Here is a 23078-nt window from a genome sequence, read left to right as displayed (position 1 = left end):
CACATTATTATTACGACGCGTCGCCGCGGCGGCGGCGGCGGCTGCGGCTCAGGAGTCCATGTGAAGGAAGGGGGCCAGCTCATATTCCCGCAAAATTCCCAGGTCACTCTTTACCATCACTCCTCATCGGTGAAATTTTCTTCACAGAGACCGGGTCTTTAAAGAGATCAGTCATTCTTTGCAATCTCAAGGAAACACAAAGGACGAAACCTAGTCGAGCTCTACACCCAGGATGCTGAGCAAACCACCGATTCGTATTGGCAATGTCTCAGGCGCCACGGGCGACCATCCGCATGCTATGAAGCGCATGGTTGAGTCGGGCGGCGTCGATGTAATCACCGGGGACTGGCTGTCTGAGATGAACATCGCCTGGAACGCCATCACAAGACGAGAGGTCGACCCTGACCTCAGCTACGAGAACGGCTTCTACCTTCAGCTGGAAGAATGCCTCGACCAGATCATGGAGCAGGATATCAAAGTGGCCACGAATGCAGGCGCCTTGAACACAATGAGTCTGTTCCGCAAGGTCCAAGCGCTCTGTGTGGAAAGAGGATACAAGGATACGGTGGTCGCCGCAGTTTTGGGCGACGATGTCTCGGACTTGGTCACTGATCCCAGCAAGAGGCGTTCTTTGCATTTCCCCCATCTCGATCACCAGGATCGGCTCCTTGACGAATGGTCCCTGGATCCTATCTGCGCCAACGCCTACATCGGCTGTCGTGGTATTGTCAAAGCCCTAGAAGCTGGAGCGAACATTGTCATCTGTGGGCGATGTACCGATGCTTCCCCCGTCATGGGAGCCGCCGCCTGGTATTTCGGCTGGCGCGAGGACCAGTACACCGAGTTAGCAGGCTCCTTACTCGCGGCGCACCTCATCGAATGTGGACCTTATGTTGTGGGAGCCAACTTCTCGGGCTTCAAAGACTTCCTACCAGAGTTAGTCGACCTAACATTCCCCGTCGCCGAAATCGACTCGACTGGCGGGTGTATCATCACCAAGTCCACTCAAGGAGGTGGCCACGTCACGCCCGAGACAGTCAAAGCGCAGTTGCTGTACGAGCTCCAAGGACACCTATATCTGAACCCGGACGTCGTCGCAGATCTGTCGCAGGTCCAGGTAGAGGCTCAAGCGGGCCAAAAAGATCGGGTTATGATCCATGGGGTCAAAGGCCTACCGCCGCCCTCCACGACAAAGGTCATGGTCGCTGCTCCAGGAGGATACCAGGCTGAAGCGACCTTTTACATCAACGGATTGGACGTGGAAGCCAAAGTGGCCATGATGCGTCAACAGTTGGACCACATTTTGAAGGGAAACAAGTTCAGTCGATTCAGCGTGGAGCAGTACGGCTCCCAAGTGGACAATCCGCGGTCGCAACAGGGAGGCACCGTGCAACTGCGAGTGTTTGCTCAAGCAAGGAACAAGGTCGATATCGAGGCTCCATCATTCAAGATTCCAATCTATGCCCTTCGCATGCAAAGTTATCCTGGTTACCACATGAACCTGGACTTTCGAACCATGGACCCCAGACCATTTATGGAGATCTTTCCCGCAGTCATGCCACTTTGCATCATCCATCATCGTGTTGTCCTCAGCACTGGGCGGCACATCAAGGTTGATCCACCGCAAAAGACGGTCGAGTACCCAGTGATGCGTCCCTCTTCTGACACGGAAGATCCTATCGATCTTCAATCTCTGGGACCAACTGAAAAGGCACCTTTAGGAAGCATTGTTCATGCGCGATCTGGCGACAAGGCCGACAATTCCAACATTGGCTTTTTTGTCCGCCACGATGATGAATACCCTTGGCTTAAAACCTACTTGACCGTTTCACGCTTGAAGGAATTGTTCGGTGACGACTGGCAGAAAGGGAATCCCGATCGACGGGTGGAGCGGGTTGAATTTCCCGGGATAAATGCAGTTCATTTGTGAGTCCTTCCGTCCTTTTTTTCTGCTCAGCACTTCTTCTGGTTGTACTAATTGAATTGATAGCCGAGTTCTCGACAACTTGAATGGTGGGATCGCGTCGTCGGACCGAATTGATGGGCTCGGAAAGGGCATTGCTGAATATCTCAGAAGCAGATCTGCCGAGATTCCCATACGCTTCCTCCAGAGAGGCTGGATTTGAAGTCACAGCCTATCGCAACACACTCGATAGATCGAAATACTGGCCAAAGTTATATTTGTCTTCTGCTTCAAGGAGTCATTACAGCTTCTCAAATGGATGTGCTACCCAAAGCAGCGAATGCGGTTGCTTGCTTCTAAAAGGCTGCGCTGCTAGGATCTTGGATGCCAAACAGCCAATTTTGCGAGAGCTGGGCAATGGCATCGCCACCGTACTGGTCATTACACCAACTTTGCAGGTCATCAAAGCAATCCTGCAGCGTGCTGTCGACTGCCATGTGGCTGAAACTCGCGGCCCATGTTTGATCGTTGTCTGGTGTGGGGAGGTCCATTGATATTGCCGAACCCAGTATGGGTACATTCTCCATTCGTTGCTGGTGAATGGGCTCAACGATGGGGGTCGCAGGCTTGCGAGTCTGTGTCTCTATAATGTCCGCGAGGACAGCGTCGCTCAAGCGGTCGAAAACGCGCGAACAACTCCGGGCTGTGCTCCAACGCTCGGAGACTGCAACAAGGACATTGGAACAAGCGCGGGTGTCATTGACGACTTTCTGAATGGTCGGACTGGAGTGAAGCTTTGCGCGGGGATAATTGGTCGGAGAAGGCTGACGCCAGGTGTTTTGGACGTGACACCGAAGTGCATAAATATACGAAATACCAGCCATGAACACCGCATGTAGAGTGACCCATGAGTAATTGATTTTGCGCGATCGATGAAGCTCGGCATAAAGATTGATAGCGGCCTGCGAAGATTCAAAAATGTGCTGGAGGGTCACGCTATTGCTGGATGCGTCCGAGAGGGTAGGTGATGGACGAAACAACATCAAGATTCCGTTGTGATAGAGCAGGTCGTACCATTCGCGTGATCGAAAGCTTGAGGTATTGGGCGGATCAAGTATTGCATCCAGAGCTAGGAAGGGCAAAGCGCTTGTTTCGCGGTGCCACGTCCTCAATTCGTGAGACAACTCCTCTCGAATCTTGAAGTAATCAATCGTGGTGCCGACAGGCCGCGTATCCCTATGGAGAGAGATTAAAATCTTCCCACAAATGAGGCGGTAGCGTACAATGTGATTGAAGAGAGCAAGACGTTGATCACTCAGTGGTGCCTCTATAGAGTCGTCAGAGAAGGCACCGTTGGCCGTCTCTGTAGCATCGGTCGCGTCAAGCTGCGGCAGTTCGGCATCAACGTCGTCCAGCTGAACAGCAAGAGGCCTTCCCAGGGTGAAACTGACGATGCGGTCCATGGCGACCACACACCAAAAGCATCGCCGCATCATCTCCATCTTTTCTCTCTGAACCTGTTCCGCGGGGACATTCCCACTTTGCGGCAAGACATAGGTTGACTTTTTGTGTAGTCCCAGTTCAAAACACATTCGTGCGGCAACTCCGACGAGATGCCATAGACTCGCCGACGTATCATACAGTGAGCTTCCCATCCGATATTGAGCAATGAGCAAGGTCGCCTGAAGTGACAAAATCCCACCAGCGCCAAGGACAACTGGAAGATGGGTGATGGCGCGATTATAGTGCGTTTCTGCGTCGGGCAAATTGAGCCAGTCGAATTTGTAGACCTGAGCCGTACCGATGGCGAGGATCATGTCGATGAAGAAGGATTCTACAGGATGGTAGACTGAGTAGGACTCCTCGCTGTAGATGGCCTCCAGCGCGGCATGTAGTGTTTTGGGATCGAGAAAAGGATAGCAAATATGATCATGGTTGCAGTATGCGATCAAGAGTCCTCGTGCAACATCTTGAGGTGGCCGACTGGAGGCATGGGCCGCAGGGGCGGCCCCTTTACCGAGCGCTGGCCTTTGCTCATGAGCACGTACCTCGGAGTTGGCGATAAGTGGAAAGGATGTCTGTAGATTCTTCTGTAAGAGGTTGGCGAGCAACAGGCCACTGGTTGAGCCTAGGAATTGACGGTCACCTCCTGCACTCAAAGACAGATATGACACCTGGTTGACCACTTCACCGCTGCTGCCCGAAGTATTCAACGCAGAGTCCACCGACATTGGTGGAGGATTCTCTGGAGATGGTTGGTTCTGGCTTCGGCTAAGCTGATTGACAAGATCTTTGTTCCTCGCTTCGAGCTGACGCACTCGCTGCTGTACTCGTTCCAGGTCTTGTCGACGAATGGTACCCTCCTTGGCGGTGTAAATACATGCTTTGTTGGCCTTGATGCATGAGGAGCAGGCTGGGCGGGTCTTGTCACATCTTGCTTTTCGACGGTGACAACGTTCGCAAGCTCCGGGTCGAGTTGATGGTTCGGGCGACATTGGACCAGATCAGGTTGATCTGGAATCTGGGTCTCGCTGGAAGGAAACCCCTTCGGACAGAGGCCAGAGTCGTCTCGATACCGCCGCAAATAAATGGAGTCAAGTTTACGATTAATCGTGGGTGGTTGTTGCAACACTAGCTGGATGCGGAAAGTTTTGCATTTGAACCCTCCAATATCCAGTGTTGGCTGCTCAGAAGGCTGTCGCCTGCAGTTCACAGGAAGTCCCCTGCTCTTTGCAAAAAGTTCCAGTCGAAAGGCAGTGACACCCTCAGGTCGAGTGGAGGGTTGGAGAGCTGAACAACAGAGTGAGAGAGTCCATTGCCACAAGGGCGGTCGTGGGGGATGAGTTCTCCTTGCATTGATGCGGCCCCGCTGGTCCTCGTCATCGACCGGTACTTGTACAAGCAAGCCCTATTTAGGTTGGTATATGCCATGCCGCCTCGGTAAGCATCTCGCTTATTGGTCATTGGCACAACTGCGGCATGCGGAGTTGCTAAGGGATGAGCGGCGTGGTTGAATGAAGCATTGTGGCGCACCCTAAGATTGGTCTTGGGTCTGTCGGTCATTCGCCGGTCCTACCACCAAGCAAATGTAAAGTAGGCTTTAGTTCTTGGACCAAATACAGGGAGCGCTTCATTTTTTTTTTCGTCTCCACCCCAAAGGTCTGCCAAACCCCGCGACTCGAGGCGGCTTGAATGAGGAGAATGGCTGATCAGGAGAGAACCACGGAGTTGAGCGTGGGGCATCCCGCATGGGATTCTCTTTGCTGGTTATGCGAGTATAGGTCTGCGGGCCGGATGCCGACGATGATCTGCCCATCGTAGACACAGGATAGGTAGGAAATTTCCGCCACCGAGGACTAACGCCGTGTGTGACAGTATTTAGACTGCTCGTCTTCGACTCTCCATGCGTCAAAAGCATTCATGCCGTTCTTCTGACAGCAGGTCGATATCAACATGGCGAAATACTTTGGATTGCGTGGTTCAAAGCTGAACGCAGCCCTGATCTGGGCTGTGATCATGCCCGCGTACATACTGTGAGTTACACTCGGCATGATCGAACAACCATCTGGATTCTGGCTGACCCCAACAGGTTTGGCTTCAACAATGGTGTGGGTGGAAGTCTCGTGGACTTGCCCAGCTGGGTTTCAGTGTTCCCTCGTATCGACACCGTCAACACAACCGGTTCCAAAAAGACAGAAAACAGCCGAGTCCAGGGCACCGTCATAGCCTTGTACACTCTCGGGGCCCTCTTTGGTGCGCTTTCTTGCATCGTCCTTGGCGACAAGCTCGGACGGAAGAGAACCATCATGCTGGGAGCGTTGGTTCACACACTTGGGGCTGTCATACAGTCTTCGTCCTACTCCCTAGGTCAATTGATTGTCGGGCGGCTTGTGGCTGGTCTCGGTTTCGGGGCATTGACTGCTACAGCGCCCAACTGGCAGAGTGAATGCTCAAGTGCGGAGCACCGTGGTTCCGTGGTCTTGCTCGAATCCGTCTTTATCAGCTTCGGCCTGGCTCTACAAGGATGGATCGGTTTTGGCATTTCGCATGCCTCTGGGAGCGTCGCCTGGAGATTTCCGTTGGCGTTGACGGGCTTGTTCTCCATCATTGTCGTCGGAACCATGTCCCAAATGCCAGAATCGCCCCGATGGCTCATCAAAAAGGGAAGATTGGAAGAAGCTAAACATGTCCTCGCCGCGCTGGAAGACCTTCCCGAGGACTCCAACAAAATCGAGACCGATGTAGCGCGCATCGAGGAGTCCCTGCGACTTACCGGTGCAGCTCGCTTCCGAGACATCTTCAAGAACGGCGAGCAGCGTCTGTTCCATCGAGCATGCTTAGCAGCTGCGGGCCAGGTCTTTCAACAAATGTGCGGCATCAATGCGCTAGCATTTTATCTGCCGACGCTGTACAGTCAGTACTTGAAGCTCCCAGCCAAAGACTCGCAGATTCTTGCTGCATCCGTCTTCTCGTTCCAAACTCTGTGTTCACCCATTGGTGTGCTCACGGTCGATCGATTTGGCCGACGCAAACTGATGATATTTGCGGCGGTGGGCATGGGATGCTGCTTGGTCATCATGACTGGAACTGTGTCTGATCCAACCAACGAGGCTGCTCAGATTGTGGCAGCTCTGATGATCTTTTTGTTCGGCCTGTTTTTCCCAACAGGTAATGCTTCCCGCTTCTTGGGTTTGCTTCAGCTAACATTCTGCAGGCTTTTTGGGTCTCACCTTCTTGTATGCAAGCGAGATCGCGCCTCTCAGTGTTCGAGTGCCAATCACCAGTATTTCGACGGGTACAGCATGGGCGTTCAACTTTCTTGTCGCCGAGATTACCCCCGTGGGATTTGCAACCCTCAACTACCGATACTTTATCATTTACGCCTGTATTAATTTGTTGTTGATCTTGCCTTGTAAGTATTTTCATTCTGACAATGACACCAGTCAGCTAGTCTTTTGGATTTTTTTGCTAACATAATGGCACAGGTGTCTACTTTTTCTGGCCGGAGACGGCGGGTAAGTCTTTGGAAGAGGTGGACGAAATCTTCATCCAAAGTCACAGCATTTTTGACCCAGTCCGAGTGGCGAAGCACATGCCCCGGCGACGGGTTGAACCGGTGCAGCAGGTCATTGAGGAAGGTAAAGGAACTCGACAAACCACCGTGGTCGAGAGTGAGAAGGGCACCGGAGCTCCCAGTGAGTAGGCAGGTGACGGCAGGGAGCCCGTTCCAGCGAGCAAGCTGGTCGGCGTATGAAGGCGGAATCAATATTGATCGTGCTGGAAGTCTCTGCTGGCTTATTCCTGTGGTATCAGAGCCGAAAAGCTGCAGATCATGCGGAAGGCAGAGAAAGGCTGTGGTAGAATAGGTCGCTAGGACAGGTCGTTTGAGAGAGATAGAATGAACTGAGTCTTACAGCAAACCTTTCTGGTCGATTGTGGTAGCAAACCGTCAGGAACTTTCGCCGCACTTTCATCAGGAGGCTCATGGGACAAGATACATCCTCTTTGACAGTTCGGAGGTTGGATGTCCAGGGATGTTACAGCAGAAACCAGGAGACTCGCAATGCAAAGGTGGAGAAGATTGGAATGACTGCCAAGACATGTAAAGACCGTTTATTCTGGTCACGATAGAGTCGCCAAAGTCAATCTTCCAACTCCCACAACTATCACTTCTGGAAGACCATCATGCCCTTCCAATCAGTCACAACCCATGAGCAAACTGGTGAGAATGCTCTGCTACTCCACTCTCCCTTCCCCCCAGGACGCCCTTGCGAGATGATCTAGGTTAGGTTGGGGCCCCGGGATTGCTCTTGGTCTTCGGAGTGCTCACTGTCCATCGGACAAGATGCCCGATCCCCAAACATGATCGGTCATCGAGGCCGAACGACAATGACAAGAGCGTTCCCGCTAATTCACCACTACCCCGGCCTGCCTGCGTCCCCAGCTCTGAGTTGGTCACTTTGAGGATTGAAGCTGCAGCAATATTGGAGAGCTGTCCTGGCAGCTCAACGTCGGCAGGGAAGCTCGGTCAACTTTGTGTCGGTCAGTGGATGCCGAAAAGACGGTGAATGGCCACATTGGCCGGGGGCAATCCCGTTCCTGGTGACAAAGACGAAGTGGCTGGGTTATGTCCTGGAGGAGTTGGAGAAATAAAAGGAAAAAGGAGGACGGGAAAGCTGTCTTCTAACAACACCCACCATGCGCTTCTCTCACCTCGTTGGTCTAGGGTTGGAGTCCCTCCTACTCGGCTTGTCGACTGCCCAGTCGACATCATGTGCTGACATTGCCGGGCAACTTGGTCATTCGACAACCTTGAGTATCGCTAATGCGAGCTTGGTGAATGGCCAGACCATTGCTCAATTCATAGCACAGTCTCTCAATACCACGGTTGTGCCGATCACGACTCTGACGGATGTGTGCCGTATACAGGGAGAAGTCGCATATGATCTCAACCACACTGTCAGCGTTGAGCTCTGGCTTCCCTCAACCAAGCAATGGAACGGCAGATATATCGCTGTTGGTAGGTCCAATGTATTTCGGCTGGTTTCGGACCATGTTTGCTAATGAGACAATGAATAGGTAACGGAGGATTGGCGGGAACGATTGACTATCAGGCTATGTTGACCCAGCTCGAAGCTGGTTTCGCCGTGGCTGGGGGAGATTCTGGCCATACCTTGGCTGAAGATGGGCCAGCCGTTGCATCGCCTGGCTCATTTGTGCCCTTTTTGAACAGCATCCCACAAGTGACGGCCTGGCTCCACAATTCCATCGCTGCCCTGACGCCGCCTACCCGCCAGCTGACAACACTATACTACGGCAAATCGCCATCTTATTCCTACTATTACGGTTGCTCGACAGGCGGCGCGCAGGGATTTGCGCTCGCCCAATATCATCCTGAGATGTTTGACGGAATCTACGCCGGTAGCCCTGGAAACTGGTACAGCCACTTGATTCTTAGTTTCCTCTGGAATTACAACCATGCCCAAGCGCAGAACGCCTCGTTCATGGACGCAGAGACCTTGAACTTCGTCACGAACGCGACAGTGGCTCATTGCGATGAAATTGACGGTGTGCGAGACGGTCTCATCGAAAACCCCCTGAAGTGCACCTTCAACATCACGACTCTGCAATGTGGCCAAGGTCAGGAGCCCAAGGCCAAGAATGGATCTGTTCAGTGTATCACTCCGGAACAGGCCACCACATACAAGGCTTTCCGCCAAGGGCCCACAGAACCTGATACCGGCATGCAAGTGTACCCTGGGTTCGACTTTGGATCCGAGAGTGGATGGATGGCACAGGAGTCGTCGCTCGCCCTGGCCTACGCCATCCCTATCTTGCAGAACTTGGTGTTCAAGAATCTGACATATGACTACAAATCATTCTCCTTCAGCAGCGCCGACATTGATGCGGTCAACGCCAACGCCTTCCCGTACATTGACGAAATCTCACCCGATCTCCTTTCTTTCCGCCGGCGTGGTGCCAAGATGATCACCACCCAGGGCTGGGCAGACCAGTACAACGCCGCGACGTGGCCGATCGAGCACTTGAAGCAAATTAACACGTTCCTCAGCGGCCAACCAGGCGTGGCCGGCGACGCCTCGGACTTTTATCGCCTCTTCATGGTTCCCGGCGCCGGCCACTGCGGTCCGTCTCCCGCGTACCCGAACGTTCCTGCGACATACCACGTTTTGGACGCGTTGATGCCGTGGGTGGAGAAAGGGGTCGTCCCTGTCGGCATGCAAAGTTCGAGTCCTCCCAGCCGAGCCAACATTACGAGGAAACTGTGTTCGTGGCCAAAGACTGCAAAGCTAGTGGGTAAGAACCAGAACGATTGGACGTCTTACGAATGTGCATGACGGGTGAGTGAACCAGGTATGGGCGGCCTCTCTGTATCTAGCTCCGGGAGGGTTTGAAAAATCAGTACTCTTTCCGAAGAGCCTCGTTGGTGCCAGCTCCGGTTGGCAACGATGACCATGTAGCCCCGTACAGTCGCTGGGTGGTGTCAATGTCAGTCGACCAAAGACCGGCTCTCTCCCCTGATGTCTCTATTCTATGTACATAGGTAGTTGCTTGTAAATGATGGGGAAAAAAAAAAAAAAAACAGGTCAAAGATCGAACCGAAAAAAGTTTCGCGTAGGTTGAGAGCCACTCGCTCCGAACTGCTAACAATAACGCACACGTGCTCTGGAGAAGGTATATGTATGCAAATGTCCCAAGGAGTATAAATACAGTCTCATCATAATGGAGGAGAACTTTATGAAACTAAACAAGTTAAAAAAGTTGGAAACTTGGTTAGATCGTACGAGACACATTGTGCTGAGGAGGATCGTTTGGTTCAATTGCATTTCTATTTTCTCTCTCTCTCTCTCTCCTCTCTCCATCTTCACCCTACGGACATCTTGCCTGGATGAGTTGAACCAAAAAGGGGAGATTAGTAATACCATGCCGATCATGGAACTCTGGGTAGAGATCCAAAATGAAGGTCTCGAGGTCCCTCGCTTGGATCCGTGTGTATCGTCGTCGGAGCATTTCTCGCGACTGCTTCCACGCCTGTCCTTCTTGGGTGAAGATACCCTCGCCAAAGAATTGGTATCGCAGCCCAGGTTTGATGTCGTCCTGGATTACTTCTGCCGCAGTCATCTGATATCCTGGCGCCATGGTTTCAGATCCCAACTTTGATACTGTCACTCTTGCCCGGGCTCGCTGCTGAAAGAGGAGAGCCAAGTGTGTGGCATTTCTACCTGTCCTTTTGTGGTGGGTCTTTCATTCTCTCTGCACCTGTCAAACCAAGGGTCAGGACCCTGCCACGAGAAGCCCCCTTGTGTCGCCGTATGATCTGGGTCTGCGCTGCTCTTACTCAAAGACAACAGACACGCACACTACCTTTCACTCAAAGTCTCACGTCGCTCACGTCCCTCACGTCCCTGGAAACAATGCTGTCCACAACAGCCTAAAGATTTCTTTGGGGACTTCCAGATAATATGGCAACTTACCTTCCCAATAAGGTTAGGACAAACTTTAGAAGCCCCCAGTGACTTCAGGTTTATATGCATAGGTCGATACAAGGTATCAGTCGCAAGTGCTTGACTACTTACTCCGGGCACTAGAGAACAATACCGCATTGATAGTACGGATATCAAGAGTGACTTCATCGTCGTCTCATTTCTCGATTTGTATGACTGGCTTCTTCACAGCTTCTGTATTGGTTCTGGACATGTTCTCACCCTCCAGCACCACCCTAGCTCATGCTACCGCTGTTCTTTGGATACCATATAGACAGAGAATGTGAGCGACTGAACTGTGTATCGCGGTTTCACGTAATCATGCTATGGCCTCCAATTCATCAGTGGCTCATCCTCTCTTCTCCCAAGCCCTGACAACAGCCCTGTCCCTGATTTCCCCTTCCTGTACCTCGAGCCTCTGGATTGACCTTCTGACAAGATCTTGTTCAAAACGCATTTCTGCAAGCTGTCCCTTGGCCCAATTTCGATGTCGAGAACATCGATTCTTAATACAGACGCCGCCCTTTCTCGGCATGTTGTCAGTTTCCTGTTCTTCTCCATCCTCAACTGGACTTGGGTTGTGCTGAGCGACGCCATTGGGGAGTTTAGTATTTCCGTCATCAGTGGCTATCTCTTCAGGTGGACCGATCCTCGCGTCAGCTCCAGCGTCGATGATTGCCCGCCCGCCGTTTTGGTCATACCATATCATAAACTCCTCGTCAGACCACGCCATCCTGGGATCGAATCCACAAAGATCTTTCATCTTCGGGAGTGTCTTTCGAGCTTCGTCGACAATGGTCGATGATCGAGTTTTGACTAGCTCCAAGAACTTTTCTCGCGCGACAAGCATGGCATACCGCACGTTTAGTCGTTGTTTCTCTGCTATAATATTGGCCATTTTGGTCGTCTCTAGGTCATCGTATTCCAAATCTGGGAGTGTTGGCTTTGACTCCGTTCCCATCATCTCAATGTCGCGGGGTGGGGTGTCGGGTTTCCTGCCCAAGGCCTTTAGTTGCTCAATGTCCTTGCATTTCTCGACCAGGGCTTTAATCTCGCCAGCTCGCAATGCAGAGCCTCGGTTGGGAAGCATATCATCGTCGAGACTGCTGTCGGTCTCATATTCTGTCCTTTCGTCGTCGCTATATGCTGGTGTCGCGAGTCGACTGTCAGGATCTACGCCGTTGACAAGGTTGAGGAGCGGCTTCGCAGGCTTCTCTTTCGTCTTCTGCTTCTTCCGGTGTTTTTTGAGAGGTGGTCCTTCTATGACATACTGACCATCCTTACTGGTCTGGGCCTGAGGGTCGCCTCTCTGCACCAGCTCCACAAAGAACATGCGCCCACAGGCATCGGAGCAGTATTTGCTGGGCGGGACCTGGGTGACACGCGCAGGTTTCCTGCAATCTTTGCGTCGGCACATTCGCTTCCATGTGGTCTGCAGGCCAGGTTTCGTACAAGAAGGGCAAATGTACTTGTCGATCAATTCGCCGTCTCGTTCCTTGATATTCACACAATTCCCATGGAACCACTCGTCGCAACCACCATCACAAGCGATCATCCATGTGTGGTTATCTCCTTTCCGGCAGATGCAGAATACCTCACCGTCATCGTTTGAGCTGGACGCCGTATCTGCAATCGAAGGTGACGGAGAGCCAATGTCTCGCGATGCCGCCCGGGAAGAAGCGGGTGTGGGTGATGACTTTACACTGGCAGCCGAAGTTTGGGTTTTCAGTTTCGAGGGGCCCAGCTTGAGGTGGTTCGTGCTGGGCGTGGCACTGGGAGAGCGGAAACTCGACCTTGCCGCAGGTGGGCTTTGCTCGGACTCGCTGAGTTTCGCCCTCTTATTCGACGTGCTTTTGACCTTGGCTGTGCCTTTCTTCCTAGCTGCTGCGGAAAGGTGTTTTCCAGAGTCATCAGGGGCCGGTCGCTTTCTTCCCGCGATGGGTGCTGGAGTGGCAAACGGTTCCGTGGATGATGCTCTTGACCCTGCGATGGATGGCGCCCGCTTCAAAGCTGCGACGGTACTGACGGGTACTAGCAACGAGTCCACCACAGGATGTGCCCCGAATAAATCATCATCTTGCTGATCATCTGGTGCCTCTTCTTCCTCGCCAATATCTCCTGGGCCGAGCTCCTCCTCGTCCTCTTCTTCTTCCCGTTTTGATGCCCTCTGAGCTTTTTCCGCCCTTCTTGACTTGGAAGGCGGAGGAGGGGGACCTCGAGCGATGATTTCCTCGAGTGATTCGATAGGCTCTCCAGTTGTAGGCTCGACAATGATTTCCAAGCTGCGCAACGGCTCCCAAGTTTTGGTGTTGTGTATCTTCGAAATATGATCTCTCACAGACCGGCGTCTTGTGAAAAGTTTATTGCACAAGTAGCACAAATATCTGCGATCTGTGTGCTGGCCTTCGTTCTTGGACGAGTGGATCGATGAGCGAGGTGGAGCGCCTGGATCAGTCTTCCTCGACTTGCCAGGATGTTTTCGTTGTTTCTGACCCTTGTCCGGCGTCGTTTTCGTGGGAGCGTCTTCGCTGTAAAGACTTTCTTCTACCATATCGATGAGGGAAGAATCGACCGCAATGTGTGACTCCTCGTCCAAGGGAGGATAGCTCATGTCCATTGCCTCCTCCTTGATATGATCTTCATCATTTGACCCATCGAAGCCGTCCAGATGCTCGCTCTCCTTGAAGAGGGAGACATCATCCATCGGAGTGTCATCGTTTTGCACGCTTGGGGGAAGGACATCTTGATGATGCGGCGCATCATCGCTAGGCTGGAAAAGTTCGGGCGCGAAGAACGCTGAGGGAGCGTCCACGGCAGAAGCGTCCATTCTGGGGTAAAATTAGTCGAAGAACTCGGCCAAGCAGTCAAAGGAGTTTGATCTCACCCATGCGACACAGCGTTGGGAGCTACACCATTTGCAGAACCGGTGTTGGTCGTGGGTTCGGGGTTGAGCAGATCTGAGAGTGTGAAAGGCATAGACGCGGATCGATGACTGATGAGCCAAACACCCAGGGTGAGGGAACAGGTCGCTTTGCCCTGTTGGGTTTCTTGTGGGGTGGCTGTCACGCTGCTCTCACAGCCAGCTCTGCAAGTTCTGCCAGTTGCTAACGGAAGGAAGAAACGTTCGCGGAGTCAAATATATCCTACATGAAATTGTTCCTGGAACCAGCCGGCAAAGATTTGCACAGTTCAATCAATCAGCATACAATGTCACAGTGGAAGAAGCTGAGTTTAATAGAAGGGCAGATGCGCAGATGCGCAGAATGGGCTGCGCTTCTGAACGCGCTCGCACCCTGCAGGCACGCGGCGGGTGCGCCCTGTGTGACCAATCAACGCTCACTGCCGCACCCAGCAAACTCTCTCCTTTAGTGACAAGGTGTATCACCACCTCTTCACCATTTTATGCGTGAGTGAAGTTTGATACTGTCATAAATTGCAGAGCAGGAGTCTATAGCCCAGAAAAAAGAATCGATCGAGATTGTTTGCTCACTCGCTCCTACGCATTCCTTACCCCATTGTTCCGGCCTCCCCCTACATCAACGTCGACTTGCCTAACACCAACTATGGAAGAATTTGACCGATCCAAACCTCGGGCTACATTTGGCCAGATGGTGGGATATGCGTGGAGGACAGTAGGAGAAAACTGTCATCATCACGACGTCTAGCACAGCTGCAGTCTTGAGCAAGCATATCTTCACAGAAGGACCTCCTGATGGTGGAGATTTCTTTGAGGTTCTTTGAGGAGAGCTGCAGATCCTGTGTGCGCGGAGTGATTAACTCAAGTGTTCTTTCCCATGGAACAAAACATTGTTGATTTCCATGAAAGAGTCCATAGGCAATGCGTAGGAGTGCATTTGTGTGTGTCTATCTGTCCGTCTCCTGCATCTTGCCCAGCCATTCGATGAAACTCTGCACGCCTTTCGAGGCAGGGAGTGCATCAGCGACGTTTGGACTCGAGAGCTGCAGAAGTGACAACATCAACTGTAATACTCCCCATCGACGAGCTTGGTGATGTCGCCTCGATGGTTATTTTCTGATGTCTTTTATCAATTGCAAGGATCTGCGTCTTGAGTCCAACCCGCGGTTAAGCTCCCCCATACTCGGCTTGATTGTAGGATCAGTGGGTAGTTGGGGACAATAGGGTATGCCACCCCTCGGTCATCTCCAGAACCGCCGCCGCCGCCAGCCAGCAGATGAAGCCAAGGGGGTCTAGATCCAGGGGACAATCGTGACTATGAAACAGGCAACGGCAAAAGTAGGGGAGGTCGACTAATGTTAACGCTAGTAAGAGAATGACAAGATGATCAAAAGACGATAGCCTTTGTTTTCGTTGCCCATCACAATGGCCCCGAAGATATCGGAGCTCAATACTTAACGCCTATAGCGCTTAGCAAGACTGGAAATACAGGTTAGGTGGCCGCCTATTAGATCTGACCTATAGCTAAGAGATAGGTAAGAGTGCCTACAAGCTCAGAAAATGTCCTTTCATAGTAAGTAATATTCGTCATTTGAATTAGCGCATACAGTACTTTCGGTGCGCGCCCTCGTACTAGCTGATAGGAGGCGAGAAGGCGGGCAGCAACGTCACTCGGCAATCTGGAGATCGGGAGAGAAAAGAAAGGGAGGACAAAGTGGAGTGAATGGTGGTAAGGCAAGGGATCTGGGGGCAGAGGCAAAGAGGGTCTTTGGGTTGGGCTTGGGCTTGGGATGGGGATGGCCAACGTTGACCAACCGCTCAACCGTCCAACCGCCCCATATCTTGCATCAATGATCAACATCTCCCCTTCTCTTCTGCTCTTGGGAATCGATGAATCGATCATCTACTATTCCAGTCTCCTGCTCTACGCGACTGTTCGATTGCGTCTCCTCTGATAGCTGATGAGTTGGACTGGAACTCTTGACGGCGATCTGCTCTCTCTCATCTCCGCCTGATGCCGCCTGCAAACTCACCCTCTGTAAGTCCTTGTCCGCCGCATCGACTCATGTAGTTGCAGACAATTCAGAGCCTGAAGTGAAGTCTTCTCTCTGAAGGAATACCGCAGAAAGCACACCTGCCCATTTTCTCCCCATGAACTAACTGCATTTCTCGGGGCGGACACTTTGACTAACCATGTTCATTCACGCGCAGGACACCCGCCCCTCGACTCCTCCTCGCAATACCTATCTGCGACAACTCGAAGAAGCCATCGCCACTCCTGTTCCGGACCTCGCCTCTACCCTTAATCTCAACTCGACTGATCGCGATGCACAAAACGAGGAATGGGCAAATCAGCCTCAGCCTCAGCCCAGCGAGGCTCAAGGTCCTGCTCCAGGGCGAGCTGGCATTGACATGATTTTGTCCACACATGCAGAGGATGGAGAGTGGTCTGCTGAGAGTCAGACACGAGGATCCATGAACAACGAACAGCCGGGTAGGCGTCCGCCAATCGAATATGTTTTCCGGCTCCCCGAAATGTCAGGTCCAGTAACAGAAAACAACCACCAATTACTTGGTTCGACTGCTGATCTCGACCTGGAGCCTGCCTCACTTTATTCATCGCGCCCGCTTGGTTACAGATTCATGTCGACAATACCACAAGATTCCGACGACAGCGATGCCGATATTCTACCTCTCAGGATGGCAGCAGACCTGAGCTCCAGCACCAATACAAGGACCCATTTTCTTCAGCTTGAAGGTATTCTGCAGCGATATAGATCAAATCGTGGCGCCTGGGGGCTTTCCAGAGGCTCGGATATGGGCACGGTACCCACTGCCAGTGCTTTGCGAGCCCTCTGGAATGAAGAAACTGACGAGGGATTGGCTGTCACAATACCCAGTTTAGCAGGACTTTCCTCTGCCCAGCGAAGAGAGGCTGTCTCAAGACACGCGCAAAACGTCCAGGGGCCTGCTGGGTCTCGATCTGCGGCGTCAATTGATGCGCAACGATCCGACGCAAGAAAGCGGGTGAGGAAATTGATCTGCTATCTCTCCCGGTTACGACATACCGGCATAGAAGGTGGTCTCGAGGCAGCTAGAAAACTGGGCCTTGACTCCTTGTACGCGTCAGACGACTCCAATGCCCCGAGCGACCTTCCCATGCACATTAACAGCCTCCCAATTCCACAGTACAGCTCTTGGTTAACAGCCGGAATGGTGTGGCATGGCCTCCAGTCTACCGACCGCCAACCTGTTCGGACGCTTCCTCCCACGGCTGCAAATATTCGTCGTGAAAGACAGCGCGCTCTGATTCGCCGAACCATAGCTCGACGGGGAGGAGCTTCTCGCGGCACTGGCGGCAGCGATGAGGCTGCGGAATTTGACACCCAGGCCCTGCTAACCGCAGAGCGCTATCTCTCCGACTTGATCAGGCATGAGAGCAACGGCCGATGGACCTCATCGCCGTACTCCAATCCTCTGCACACCACTTCTCAACCGCCCGAGCCTGATCACTGGCCGGTAAAGGTTGTGATCCATTCCGTTGACTGGGAAGCCATGACCGTGACTGGAATCATGTCCGCCAGCCAGATGCCGGAAAAGCCTTCTTCTTTGTACCAATCCGGTGCCCGACAACCTCAAGGCACAACCTCAGACACACTCACCAGCATGTCCAGTTTTTTCGTGGGAGAGATCATCGATTTCCGACGACAACCCCTGGAGACGGAGAAAGAGGGCCGAGACTACGAAGTGGGCGGCGTCGATGTGGATGCGAGATACTGGGGACGTCTGGGGCCTTTTAGCAAAGAGATCGACCGAATCCGACATTTGCGTGGGAAAAAAAGGACCGAGTATCAACAGAGCAGCGCGCTCTGGGACGCGTTTCGGAAAGCGGCCGCAGGGGAAGATGCGCACAAAGATGCTCAAGATCCCTCCAACGCAGACTCCCCTGCCACAGACGACACGACCGTCGACGACTCTCCCACCAAAGTTTTCGAGACTCCTGAGGACAAGGAAGCGGAAGCGGATGAGATTATAGCTCGCAGCCTGAGCAGTGCTAAGTGGATTGAAGAGAAGCTGGGCAAGGAGTGGATTCTAATGCGCTGGAAGGAACAATGTTTCGTGGACCCTCCGGACAGCTCTACGAGGCCTGTCTTCACCACGCCTACCTCGCGCACAGGGCAATCGACAGGGCGGTCGACCGGGGCCAATATTGGCGGACCTGCATCGTGGGGACTGACGATTGCGGGCTTCTACTACATCGCCCTGAACCGTCTGACAGGGGAGATTGACGGCTTGTACTACGACCCTGGATCCCAACCCTACCAGACGATCAAGATGCTCCCGGAGGGTACAACCGTGTCACAATCCCGGCCATGTGGCTGCGGAGAGAAGGACTGTAAGGATCCTGTCGGGATCAGGAAATGGTTTCCGGCTATTGAGCTCCAGTAAAGGATTTTGTTACGGGGGTTTGGATGGAATCAACGAAGCAGGCGCATTCTATTGGGATCGGGGACTCGAAAAAGGTAAACGTGTGCACGTTCAGCCTATACGAATTTGATATCATCGTTTGTTGTTCTCGGGTAGAATTAGCAGAGGCAAAGGGCAAAGGGCAAAGGCAAAGGCGGGAGGGAAACCACAAAGTTTAGGCGAAGATACGGACTCGGATGGATATTTATCTCCAGTCATTGCATTGTAGTAGGTTCCATATTGTATGTATATTGCTCGGTCCAGCACCGAGTATGACGTGCTCATTAGTATGAAGCCACGAAGCTCAGCCGCACATCCTAAAAGCATCGGATCGAGTCTAGTGGCATCTTTGCTTCTTATTAGTTTGTATCTCGTATCTGTCTCTTGTCGCTCGTCTCTCGCTCCTCAAGTCAAGCTTCGGTAGCCGACGAACATCTGGAGCTCTCTTTCTTTGGCTTCGCTCCCCTTTGGCCTCGCCCGCCTCGCCTCTTTCTCTCCACACTTGTGTCTAAGCACTCCTATCTTTCTCCTACGGACTCCTGTGTATCCTGTGTCAATTCACACACATGACCATGGCGCCCACGGGCCTCCTCAACTCCTTCCTGGCGGCCATCCAGGCCTCGCTGTCGGTCCTGCTGGTCATCTTCTATGGGGGAGTCGCCGCCCACCTCAAGCTGCTCAATTCGGCCAATACAAAGGCGCTCTCCAAGATATGCGTGCGCATGTTCCTGCCGGCTCTGCTGATCGTCAAGATTGGCTCCGAGCTGCACGCGGGGTCGGCGAAGCGCTATCTCATCGTCTTCATCTGGGCCATCGTCTGCCACCTCATCTCCTTTGTTATCGGCATCGTCGCACATTTGTGGCTGGGCATGCCGGACTGGACCACCGTGGCGCTCATGTTCAACAACACGACTTCTTACCCGCTCCTCCTGATTGAGGCGCTGGACGAGACGGGCATCCTGCGCGCGCTGATTGTGACGGACGAGACCACCGACGCGGCTGTCGAGAGGGCCAAGAGCTACTTCTTGGTCTTTGCCACGGTCAGCAGCTGTCTGACTTTTGCCGTAGGGCCGAGATTGATCGACACGGAGAATGCGCCCGACGACGACGACGAAGGGGAGTCCAAGGACGACGCGCCGGAGCGAGACGAGCCCTTTGACGCTGTGGAGCGAGCATACCGCGACCGTACCGACGACGAGGCCGGGGAGGTCAACGAGGAGACGGGTCTGCTACAGAGTCCCGACACATACACCTTCCCGCAACGACAGTCGACCGTGTCCTTCGCCAACTACACCGAGAACTCGTTCTTCCCGTCGACGCGCCGCTCGTCCTTTTCCGGGCGACCGGCCCAACCCTCGCGGCGGTCGTCGATGGCTGCCGTGACCCTGCAACGGCGGGCGTCCATCGTGCCCAAGAAGCAGTGGTACAAGCTCGGCCCGCGCGCCAAATGGTGGCTGCTGTTTATTTCGGACTTCTTCAACGCGCCGCTCCTGGGCGCCCTCGTCGGCGTCGTCATCGGCCTGATCCCGGTGCTGCACCGCGCGTTTTTCAACGACACGTACGAGGGCGGCATCTTCACGGCCTGGCTGACGGCCTCGCTGAAGAACATTGGCGGCCTGTTCGTGCCCCTGCCCGTCGTCGTCGCTGGCGTGAGTCTGTACACGGCCATGCAAGAGGCCCGGCAGGCGTCCCGCGAGGGCCAGAAAACCCAGCACATGCCCTGGCTCACCGTGACGTTTATCATGGTCGTGCGGTTTGTCCTGTGGCCCGCGGCGTCCATCTACTTTATATTCCTGGTTGCGTCAAAGTCGACCGTGCTGGGCCCGGACCCGATGTTGTGGTTTGCCATGATGTTGATGGTGAGTCTGATTGTCTCCCCTTCCCTGCCCTTTTTGTCTTGGGCCTATTTGTGAGACGTATCCGAGGTCTGCATTGAGTCACCATGCCTCCTTGCGCTTTGGTCTGTTGCGTATACATGACATGATACAACGACGACCATCAAGTACCTCTTGACCATAACTCCCGCTTCTTTTGTTGCTGACTCTCACCATCAAACAGCCCACCGGCCCTCCCGCGATGAAATTAATCACGCTCGTCCAAGTCAGCGACGCCGAAGAGGAAGACGAACGCAACATTGCCAAATTATTGACTGTAAGTTTCGAGTCCTCTAGATCTTTAGACCGACTGAGCTGGAACGCAACGTACTTACCCGGCGTCACACAGATCTCGTACCTCATCTCGCCCATCTTGAGTTTCACCGTCGTTGGGGGGTTGAGGGCCGCTCAGGCGGCGATTCCGTCATGATTTGCGAGACTCACACACACACACACACACACACACACACACACACACACAGAATGAGAAAGAGTTACAGAGAGAGCGAAGAAGAGAAGGACACCCATCGACGTGTCCTCACCGACTTTTCAACCTCGGGGCGGAATGTAAACGAAGTCATGAATATCTGTCTGTCTGCTCTACCCCAGCATCAACATGCATTTGCTGTTTACCTTGCCGCGAAAGGAGTTTTCACTTTCACACTATCCTGTGCTGCGTTGGTAGGCGAGTGTCTCTTTTGGATATTGACTCTCCCTCTGTTTTTAGGCAGAGGACGACGAAGCTACATGCGTAGCCAGCTAGCTACAGCAGAAGAAGTAGTAGTACATCTATATATATATATATATATATATATATCTGCGATGTGATGGATGGAAGGATTGATCTATGGATGAACAAATGAATGGATGGGTGGATGATATGGTATAGCAAACGGTTCGGTTCACGATTGGATCAGGTTTATCTAGCCTAGGGAGCTAGATGTATTCCCGACACCTAGGTATCGAATCGAGCATGGATGAAATATCTGCCTAGGATACCTATCTATATCTATACTCGGTATGTCCATGTACCCACCAGAGAAGCAGTTCGAGTTCGAGTGCGAGTGCGGGTGGGACAGTGTCACCATGTATCTGACAACACTCGTATTTGACACAGCCTAGCCTAGCCATCAGTCATTCACGCAGGCAGGCAGGCAAGCCTAATGTTTCGAATTCTCACGTCCCTTTTGCCAGAATGTGATCCAGCGCCCTGGTGAAATAGGGCAGGAAACGCTCCGGGTCCTCGCTAAAGGGAAAGTGGCCTAGCCCCTTCATCTCCTCGAACACGGCGCCCTGGATCTTGTCGGCCGTGCGCCGGCTCGTCTCGGGCGAGCAGCTGTAGTCGTACTCACCCGTCAGCATGTACACGGGGCAGGCGGCCGTGTCGATCTGGGCCACGCGGTCGCGGCCGTCCCAACCCTCAAAGTAGAACTTGAGGTCGCCCGGAAAAATCTGCGAGGCCTGCGCCGAGTACAACCACCAGTTCAGCCGTTTGTAGATGGCCGGCGAGGTGGGCGAGATCATGCCGCACACGCGCTCCGCGTTGAGCACCGCCTCGTCGCCCTGCAGCGAGTAGATGGCCGCCGCCTGCTGCGCGGGCAGGTAGTCGCATGCTTCGCAGGGGATCACGCCCCGGACGTCCATCTCCTTGGCCCGCAGCGCCACCGCTAGACAAACCTCACCGCCCATGCTGGCGCCGGAGACAATGACGCGTTTGAGCTTGAGTTTCAAAATCATTTGGTGGATTGCCGAGATGTAAAAGTCCTCGCTGTTCGCGTACGAGTGAGGATATTGCAGCGTACCGGGAAACGAGCGCCCATGGCCCGGCAGATCAAAGGCGTACATGGTGCATCGGCTTTGAAGGGCTTTGTTGAGCATGAGCGAGTGATACTGCCGTGAGTCGGCCCCTGCGGTGTGGAGGAAGAGGACGGTTTGCTCGCCGTGGCCTGAGATCTCGTAGAAGATCTTGCACTTCCCCACCGGCGTCAACGTGAGCCAGGTATAATGACCAACAATGGAGTCGTCGTCGCACTCGTCATCTGGGGTATATTCAGCCACAGTCGACGCGGCCGGCGGAGGGTGCAATGCGTCCCGGATCCGGTCCAACACGATCCGCCACAGCCGCGCATGTTTGGTGAAGGCTTCCTTGTCGCCAGTGACCTCGACACCAGAGCTTGAGCCCAGCAGCCGGAGCATCCCCCAGTATGACTGAAAAGGGCGCTTGGGTACAGCAGCAAAAACGTGCTGCCAGTGTTCCGATTGTGCGTTGAGCCCAAATTGAGGCGTCCACTCAGCCGCTGAGCCATCCTGTACTGTCACATTCCCCAGATTGATGCTAAAGAGCAGCTTGTCGCCAGCATTTGAAGAGCAGATTCCAAATCGGACATTGTCCACCTTGGCCGCAGATGCTTTGAACTCTGGGTCTCCGTTGATTTCTGCCTCGATTCTGCCCAGTTTGTCCCGGTTGATGGAGGAGAATAAATCCCCGCCTGCCGTCGCCATGATCTCGCGCTGCGTCACTTGGCTCTCCAGTTGTACTTCGCTGTCACCACCCGTACAAGGATGATATGCTCTCGACGATTATTTGAGAGCAAAATCCGCATTTAAAAGGAGTGCCGTGTGCCACCAGGATTCGACACCCCCGCACGGAGTGAATCCGCCGAGGTTTACAGCATTGAAACTGAGGAATTCGTGATCCAGTGTCCCCCATCTGAGGTGCTTTCAGAGCTCGAGACCCGGCAGTTTGTTGGGTAGCCTGTCTCCTCACGCGAGGTTGGGTAAGCATAGGCTTCTCTTCTGTTGGCTCCATGTTCGGCGCTAACACCATGGGGATTTGATATTGGGGTTTGGGGGATGGAGATTTGTCTCCTAGTATATAATATATTCTCCAACGGCCGCTTGTTCGTGTGGAATCG

The 23078-nt window shown here is 53.3% G+C and overlaps 8 protein-coding genes across 8 annotated transcripts; 5 read left to right on the top strand and 3 right to left on the bottom strand.

Annotated features, from left to right (window-relative positions):
* Positions 1 to 232: 232 nt before the first annotated feature.
* AYO21_11676 (hypothetical protein) lies at positions 233 to 2126 on the top strand (the record flags this gene model as incomplete). Its single annotated transcript, XM_022661560.1, has 2 exons — positions 233 to 1926; positions 1991 to 2126. The coding sequence occupies 2 exons, from the start codon at positions 233 to 235 to the stop codon at positions 2124 to 2126; spliced, it is 1830 nt and encodes a 609-aa protein (XP_022506129.1).
* A 133-nt stretch (positions 2127 to 2259) lies between these two features.
* On the bottom strand, positions 2260 to 4134 carry AYO21_11675 (hypothetical protein; the record flags this gene model as incomplete). Its single annotated transcript, XM_022661559.1, has 1 exon — positions 2260 to 4134. The coding sequence occupies one exon, from the start codon at positions 4132 to 4134 to the stop codon at positions 2260 to 2262; it is 1875 nt and encodes a 624-aa protein (XP_022506128.1).
* Positions 4135 to 5356: 1222 nt separating this feature from the next.
* On the top strand, positions 5357 to 7106 carry AYO21_11674 (hypothetical protein; the record flags this gene model as incomplete). Its single annotated transcript, XM_022661558.1, has 4 exons — positions 5357 to 5436; positions 5493 to 6571; positions 6618 to 6815; positions 6889 to 7106. 4 exons carry the CDS (start codon positions 5357 to 5359, stop codon positions 7104 to 7106), a joined length of 1575 nt encoding a protein of 524 aa, XP_022506127.1.
* A 995-nt stretch (positions 7107 to 8101) lies between these two features.
* Positions 8102 to 9759, top strand: AYO21_11673 (hypothetical protein; the record flags this gene model as incomplete). The annotated part of the gene is made up of 2 exons (XM_022661557.1): positions 8102 to 8423; positions 8483 to 9759. 2 exons carry the CDS (start codon positions 8102 to 8104, stop codon positions 9757 to 9759), a joined length of 1599 nt encoding a protein of 532 aa, XP_022506126.1.
* A 1495-nt stretch (positions 9760 to 11254) lies between these two features.
* Positions 11255 to 13881, bottom strand: AYO21_11672 (hypothetical protein; the record flags this gene model as incomplete). The annotated part of the gene is made up of 2 exons (XM_022661556.1): positions 11255 to 13733; positions 13790 to 13881. 2 exons carry the CDS (start codon positions 13879 to 13881, stop codon positions 11255 to 11257), a joined length of 2571 nt encoding a protein of 856 aa, XP_022506125.1.
* Positions 13882 to 16015: 2134 nt separating this feature from the next.
* Positions 16016 to 18271, top strand: AYO21_11671 (hypothetical protein; the record flags this gene model as incomplete). Its single annotated transcript, XM_022661555.1, has 1 exon — positions 16016 to 18271. The coding sequence occupies one exon, from the start codon at positions 16016 to 16018 to the stop codon at positions 18269 to 18271; it is 2256 nt and encodes a 751-aa protein (XP_022506124.1).
* Positions 18272 to 18861: 590 nt separating this feature from the next.
* On the top strand, positions 18862 to 20593 carry AYO21_11670 (hypothetical protein; the record flags this gene model as incomplete). Its single annotated transcript, XM_022661554.1, has 2 exons — positions 18862 to 20148; positions 20348 to 20593. The coding sequence occupies 2 exons, from the start codon at positions 18862 to 18864 to the stop codon at positions 20591 to 20593; spliced, it is 1533 nt and encodes a 510-aa protein (XP_022506123.1).
* A 746-nt stretch (positions 20594 to 21339) lies between these two features.
* AYO21_11669 (hypothetical protein) lies at positions 21340 to 22665 on the bottom strand (the record flags this gene model as incomplete). Its single annotated transcript, XM_022661553.1, has 1 exon — positions 21340 to 22665. One exon carries the CDS (start codon positions 22663 to 22665, stop codon positions 21340 to 21342), a length of 1326 nt encoding a protein of 441 aa, XP_022506122.1.
* Between the last annotated feature and the right edge of the window lie 413 nt (positions 22666 to 23078).

Source organism: Fonsecaea monophora, assembly GCF_001642475.1.
Source record: "Fonsecaea monophora strain CBS 269.37 chromosome Unknown Scaff175, whole genome shotgun sequence".
Classification (NCBI taxonomy): Eukaryota; Fungi; Ascomycota; class Eurotiomycetes; order Chaetothyriales; family Herpotrichiellaceae; genus Fonsecaea; species Fonsecaea monophora.
This window is presented reverse-complemented; position numbering and strand designations above follow the sequence as displayed.